The sequence below is a fragment of the Hylobates moloch genome, unplaced genomic scaffold, assembly GCF_009828535.3.
Source record: "Hylobates moloch isolate HMO894 unplaced genomic scaffold, HMol_V3 SCAFFOLD_3375, whole genome shotgun sequence".
NCBI lineage: Eukaryota > Metazoa > Chordata > Mammalia > Primates > Hylobatidae > Hylobates > Hylobates moloch.
The window spans coordinates 1-6,762 of record NW_026655650.1 but is presented as its reverse complement, the minus strand read 5'-3'; the positions used below and the strand labels follow the sequence as shown (position 1 = coordinate 6,762).

At 43.0% G+C, this 6,762-nt stretch overlaps 1 protein-coding gene across 4 annotated transcripts; it reads left to right on the top strand.

Annotated features, from left to right (window-relative positions):
• The first annotated feature begins 132 nt into the window (after positions 1-132).
• On the top strand, positions 133-6,747 carry LOC116465149 (neuroblastoma breakpoint family member 3-like). 4 transcript variants are annotated; one of them, XM_058435254.1, is made up of 5 exons: positions 133-595; positions 1,982-2,717; positions 2,987-3,056; positions 3,892-3,921; positions 5,588-6,747. In XM_058435254.1, the coding sequence occupies exons 3-5, from the start codon at positions 3,032-3,034 to the stop codon at positions 5,854-5,856; spliced, it is 324 nt and encodes a 107-aa protein (XP_058291237.1). In that variant the 5' UTR covers positions 133-595; positions 1,982-2,717; positions 2,987-3,031; the 3' UTR covers positions 5,857-6,747. The 4 variants fall into 4 exon arrangements, 3 of the variants coding, with proteins under 3 accessions (XP_058291237.1, XP_058291238.1, XP_032004221.2); XM_058435255.1 differs by lacking the exon at positions 5,588-6,747 and having other exon boundaries at positions 1,982-2,180; positions 2,635-2,717; positions 3,892-5,483; XR_009212342.1 differs by lacking the exons at positions 133-595; positions 5,588-6,747 and having other exon boundaries at positions 639-2,180; positions 2,639-2,717; positions 3,892-5,483.
• The last annotated feature ends 15 nt before the right edge of the window (positions 6,748-6,762 follow it).

The window sequence follows — 6,762 nt, the reverse complement described above, 5'->3', positions numbered from 1 at the left end:
TTCCTTCCTTCCTTCCTTCCTTCCTTCCTTCCTTCCTTCCTTCCTTCCTTCTTTCCTTCCTTCCCTCCAGCTCTCTGTCTCTCTTTATTCATTCCCTGCCTCCCACCCACCCTCTCTCGCTCCCACCCACCCTCTCTCCCTCCCTTTCTTTCTCCTTCCCTCCCTCCCTCCCTTCTTTCCTTTCTTCCTTTCTTCTTTTCTTTTTCTTTCTCTCTCATGCTCTTTTTCTTTCCTTTTTGTTCTCTCTAGTTTTTTGAAGAGATCACACTGTACTGAAACCTACATTATTTACCAAAATCTCTGGATCTGCTTCTGTCTTGCAGGCAGAGAGCTCATCCAGTAGCCCTTAGCTCTTCCTAGCCCCCTCCTTTGATTTGTTGGTGCCACTGGGGCAGCTGCTGAGTCTCAGTGGTTTCTAGTCTTCACCAAGTTCTGCCCACCTAGATGGTTTTTACCTGTCCTTACCAGAAACCTGCACTGTCTAGATTGCTGAGGCTGCTTCTCCTTAACCGATCTGCTATCTGTATTCCGGGGGCACGCCAGGGTTAGAGGCAAATGGCACAGGCCTTGAAATCTCCAACTGCTCTGACTCCAGGTTGGTGCACTTCAATGCCAAGCACTAACCACACAATAACAGGATGCCACCAAAACCTTGATATGGGGCTGCTGCATCCTAATTAAAACAAATTAATAGACTTTTTTTTGTTTTAGGACAGTTCTAGGTTTACGGAAAACTTGAGTGGATGGTACAGAGAGTTCTCCTAGGCTCCCCTGTCCTCCAGCACACAATTTCTCCTATTAGTATGTTGTATTAGTGTGGTCCATTCGTTACAATTGATGAACCACTGTTGATACGTCATTATCAACTAAAGTCCACAGTTTACATTAGAGTTCATTCTTTGAGTTTCACAGATTATGGGTTTTGGCAATTACATAATGTCCTAAATCCCCAATACAGCGTCATGCGAAATAGTTTCACTGCTGAAAATTCCCTGTGCTTCACCATTTCATACGTCCTCTCCTCCACAGCATTATTCATAATAGTTAAAAAGCGGAAACATCTTAAGCCACCATCAGTTGATGAATAAACAAAATGTGGTATAACCATATAGTGGAATATTATTTGGCCAGAAAAAGTTGAAGTACTGATGCAGGCTAAAAAGGATGAAACTTGAGAACAATATTCTAAGAAGCAGATAGAAAATACCACGCTTTGTTATTCCATATAGAGGAAGTGCCCAGAACAAGTACATCAATAGATAGAGAAAGTAGATTAGTGGTTGTCAGAGAGCGCAAGAAGGGGGGAATTGGAGAGTGACTGCCCATAGGTACAGGCGTGCTTTTTGGCATTATGAAAATATTTTGGAATTAGGTAGTGGTGATGGTTGCAACAGTTTTGGAATATGTTAAAAGACACTGAAATATATGCTTAAAAATGGTGAATTTTGTGATATATAAATTGTACTGTAGAAATAATAATAATACCAACAGTAATAAAGCAAGGTGTCTTTGTACATCTCCATGTCCTGTATTTTCATTAAAAATGAATAAATAAATAAATAAGCATTTCAGGGCCAGGTTCAGTGGCTAACTCCTGTAATCCCAGCATTTTTGGAGGCCTAGGTGGGAGGATCGCTTGAGGCTAGAAGTTCAAAACCAGCGTGAGCAACATAGCAAGACCTTGTCTCTATGAAAAATAAAAAATTAGCCTGAAATGGTGATGTGTGCCTAGAGTTCCAACTACTTGGAAAGCTGAGGCAGGAGGATCGCTTGAGGCCAGAAGTTCAAGGTTGCAGTGATCTATAATCACCAATGCACTCCAGCCTGGGTGACAGAATAAGACCCTGACTCAAAAAAAAAAAAAAAAAAAAAAAAGCATCTCACTTTAATAGTAAGTGGCCAAAATATGTTGCTGGCTGCATGTTGTGAGGAAATGTGTTAGGTGAAAGAAGTTAAATTCCAGAAGTTTTCCTTTTTTCAGAAATGAGGTATAGGAGAGAGAAACACATACTTGGAAAGAACTGACCCAGCTGAATTGGAAAATGTGGGAAGGAGATGGGAAGAGGCTGGTCCACCTGAGATCTGGCTGCAGGACTTACAGCAAGGGGAACGTGGGCAAGTTACAGACTCTCTGTGCCTCAGTTTCTTCAGCAAAACAGAATCATCCCATAAACTGTAAGGTCAGTGCTATCAGTGGGTCCCCAAATGGACTGCACATCTGAGTCATGTTAACAAACACATTCCAGGCCCCACCTGAGCCCTCTGAATCAGAATCCCTGCAAGGAGGACAATGAACTTGCATTTGCACTGACTTTCCCAACTGTTTCTTACTTTGATCACCTTGGGGGTAGGACCCATTGAGCTGCACCACATCATTCCAAAGCCAAAACGCAACAGCAGAACAAGAATATTTTCAACGCAGTCTCTCAAGCAGAGGAGAAACGGTTGAGGGAACCTAGAAGTAAAGGAGATCTGGCTTGCTGGGCTCCATTTAAACTTTGAGTATAGCAGAGACACGAGCCCTTCGGGACACATGCCTGACACAGTGACACTCCAACTTCGGAAGAGTGGAAGCCCTAATTTCAGATTCAAGCATGCTTTGAGTAGAAATTAAGTTTATCTCTTTTTGCACAGCAAGATGGCCAATCTTTCCTAAGCTGCTCACCTTACAAGAAAAAGAATTGTACTGCTAAGAATTCAGACTTCAGCAGTCATAGGTAAGTAAGGAAGTCTTATAAATCTATTTTAGCCACCTAACAAGAAACTAGAAATTTAGCAAGTTCTTTCACTTTCAGGACAGTTGTGTTCACTAGATCAGAGGCACTGAGACATGAAGAACAGACCCCTAAAAAGGGAAAGTGTTCCTTTCAGTTTTAGGACATCACTGGAATATTAAGGAAGTGGAAACACAGCTGCCCACTCTACAGTATGGGTTGCTTTTGTGTCTGGAATGTGCCTAATGTCCTGATCTCTGTGCCCTTTTCAGGGAGCCTTGGGAGGAGCCCGAATCACTGATGGAATTGGACAGTGCATGGAGATGGTTCAGCAGGACGAGGGTAAGTGCAGGGGCAAGTCCAGGTTATACTGAGAGACAACTAGTGGTGCTGATGGGGACAGACAAAGATAAAATCAAAAGTTTGTGTTTCATCTTCAAAAACTCAAACTAATAACAAACTTGGCCTTATGAGAAATAATAAGTATTTTTCTATTTACATGAGAGTTTAATGTCAAAACAGGAATCAGAAAAATATTAAGTCCAGGGCATAAAACCTAAACCATTGCTCATATTGATTCTTTCTAAACAGAGCAAAGTGTAAAATCTTCTCCATAAAATGCACATTGTGGTTATGAAAAGGCCAAAGTCTTAGTGAGAATCATTGGTATTCCATAGAAGAGTGAATTAAACACAGCCAAGGGAAGACCCAAGTCTCATACTTCTCTTGTATATTCCAGAGTTCTAGGGGAATTCCAGGTGGTAGAGGTTATTTCCCATACTGGTAAAGCAAGGTTGCAGACACTCGGGAATTTTGGTCCCAGTAGGGGAGGTCACACCTCTGTCCTGGAAAATACTACAGGAATGTATACTCTTTCTATGACTCATTCTGCTCATTCTTCCAGCATCACAAAAACCAAAAAAAAAAAATGGAAATATGTCCAAATACATGATGCTATCCCTCTTCTTCAGGTTTCTTACCTGTTACTTATGGATAATAGCATTACCACAGGATTATGATGAAGGTACAATGTCCAAATATGAGCACAGTTTTGAGCAAAATGCCTTGTACGAATTGGTCAATGAACAACTAGTAAATAATTATGTGAATATTTACTGAATTATATGGATCCTATGAATAATTACTGAATAATTACTGTGATTGCTTTTATTGGCAGTGCTGAAAACTCATCCCCGTGTGACCTCAAGTAAGCCATGTAACTCTGTGAACCTGCAGTTTTATCATTTTTAAAATAAAGAAACATGACAGATTTTCATTATGACACAGAATGTCAGGTCTCCCAGATGCCAGAAGATACATTACTTGAAGCCATTGATACGTCTTAAAGCAGTATCCTCACAGTGTCATTGGAGGACAGTGTGGGCTGCAGAGAGACACGCTTTGAAATGGGATTGACCCAGTCCTCCTTCCTACACTTCCACATGAATGCTGGGCAGCCCAGGATCACACTCACTGCACCCTCAACTCGGGCAAGTCCAGCAGCAAATCTTAGGAGACCTGGGCCACAGAACAGTCTCCCAAGTTCCAGGCTCACAAAACCTAGGTGGGGATGAAAGCTGAGAAAGCAAGGAGGTGGTTCAGAGGATCACTCTTTCCTACTCATTCCTCTCATCTCAAACTCATCTTCTACTGCAACACAGAGTATCACCAACCAACCGTGACCATAACCTTGATCTTGCCATGTTCTGTTAGTGGAGTGAAACCAAAAATCAATGGTGTTAGTCCAACTTAACAAAACAGATATCAAACCATATTCCATAAGAACTGCTCATGGCCCTGTTCTTTTCAGTATATGGGAAAACAAAATGGAAACAACAAAATAGCATGAGGTTTATGAAACTTCCCAAGATAGATGGTCACACATGTTTTCAGGAGATCTCTATAGAAATGATTTTGATCACTTGATAACTTGAAAAGAGCTCTTGCGACACTAGAATGACATCCATAAGTGACAAGTATAAGATGTAGTGCTGAGCGACATTAAAAAAAATCAATCCACATAGAGGAAGAGCTCTGGACATAGGGACGTCAAACTGGTCTAGAGTGTAATGAAAAGCCAAGATGGTGCCCCAGTAAGAAAAAAGAAATCAACATAACAATGGGAAGCAGCAAGAAGAAGACTGAGACAGGAAAGACAACATTTTTCACAAATGAATTATTCATTCACTGTCTAGTGGATACAGACAAAACTGCAGAAGACCCAGAGGAAATCAGGGCAGGCTAAAAGTTTGATATCTTACACTTGTGGAAAAGCCTTAAGATCTGTTTTAACTCGGAGCAGGTGGGGTGACATCATGACTACCATTAAGAAAATATAACCTGTTGGGAAACTGTTTCTGCCTTGATGATGTTGCACAGACAAGCGATAAACAGTGAGGAATGTGCTTAGATGTATTGGGAAAGAGATGGGTCTGTGGCATTGTCAGAAGGGTACACGAATACTGAGAGTGAATTTTGAAGGAATGATCCCAATTGGTGGTGACCCTCAGGCGAGACCAGGGTGCCTGTGTTTCAGCAAAGCCTTGGCAGTTGGAGTGAGGGCTCCTAAGATTCCATGACACCCCCACGTTCTAATTGTGTTGTAGCAACTGCAGACCGTTACCTGGCACACTGGCCACACCCTTGCTCACTCTTGTCGGAGACTGAGCTATTGGCAGTGCCTTCAGCTCTGAGCTCAGGCACCGTGAACATTGTTTTTGTCGTTAAGGATCCTAAAGTGCTGTGGGGACTGATCACTTTTTTCTCAACAGTAAGTTAAGAATTTCAGTTACTGTATATCCCTCAGTCCTAATTAAGCCTATTTGATTTCACCAGTTTTTAACCCATCATGTGTTTGGGTGTCTTCTCCCCAGTCCCTGGCCCCACCTCTTCTGCCACAAACGTCAGCATGGTGGTATCTGCCGGCCCTTGGTCCAGTGAGAAGGCAGAGATGAACAATCTAGAAATCAACAAGAAATCGCACCCCCAGCTGGTAGAGAACAAACAGGAGTTCAGAAACCTGCAACAAAAATTTCTTGTAACTCAAGTGGCCTACTTCCTGGCCAACGGGCAGAATAATTACGGTAAGTTCTGTAGGCTCACCATCACAAAAGTGATCAATGATGTCCTCTCTTCTCTCTGAGAAACTAAATGCTCTCTCCATCAAAAATAATTTCAACCTTCCCATACTTCTAGGAAAATAGAAATGGGCATTTGCACATTTTGTTAAATTTGGAAGTCAGAGGTACCAAAGTATTTAGCAACTTTCCACGTTTGCAGTCAGGTGGGGGCGGGCCTAGAGTTAAAATCGCAGTTAATTCATTTTGGACACGGGCACAGAACGACCTGTTTTCTCCAAGAGGCTAAATCGTGTTTTCAAGAATCCTCTCTGTACCACGTAAGATCTGGCAGACAAATAACATCTAGTCTGTTGTTTTAAATGTCTGGGACTAGTGAACCCTTATTCTGTTCAAGCTTCTGTTGAGGCCCAATAGGCAAAGCTCTGTTCTAGGGACCCTGAGGGAAACTTGGTGATAGTACACAATACCCGCTGTGAGGGGCTTCAAGAGGAGTCTGCTCCTAATGGAACCTATGGTATCTATAAGTGACAGCATCAAGAGCAGGGAGTAGGGGCCGTGCACGGTGACTCACTCCTGTAATCCCAGCACTCTGGGAGGCTGAGGCGGGTGGATCACGAGGTCAGGAGTTTGAGACCAGCCTGGGCAACATGGAGAAACCCCATCTCTACTAAAAATACAAACATTAGCTGGGCGTGGTGGCAGGCACCTGTATTCCCAGCTCCTCGGGAGGCTGAGGCAGGAGACTCCTTTGCCGTCAGGAGGCAGAGGTTGCATTGAGCCAAGATCATGCCATTGCACTCCAGCCTGGGTGACAGGGCAAGACTCGTCAAAAGAAAAGCAGAGAGTACCCTGGTGAGAGGGAAGTCCTGCTTCCTGGGGCACAGGCTCTTGTTCCTAAAGACGAAGAAAGATCGCACCCGAGAATGTGTGGAAGTAGCAGTGCAGTGTGCAGAGCAGGGACCCTGGGC

Excerpts from the sequence above, each read along its gene's own strand:
- LOC116465149 (XM_058435254.1), top strand. The coding sequence starts at position 3,032 with ATGGAGATGGTTCAGCAGGACGAGG. Across the intron at positions 3,057-3,891 it reads GATGGTTCAGCAGGACGAGG|TGCTGAAAACTCATCCCCGT; the intron begins GTAAGTGCAGGG and ends TTTTATTGGCAG. Across the intron at positions 3,922-5,587 it reads TCATCCCCGTGTGACCTCAA|TCCCTGGCCCCACCTCTTCT; the intron begins GTAAGCCATGTA and ends TCTTCTCCCCAG.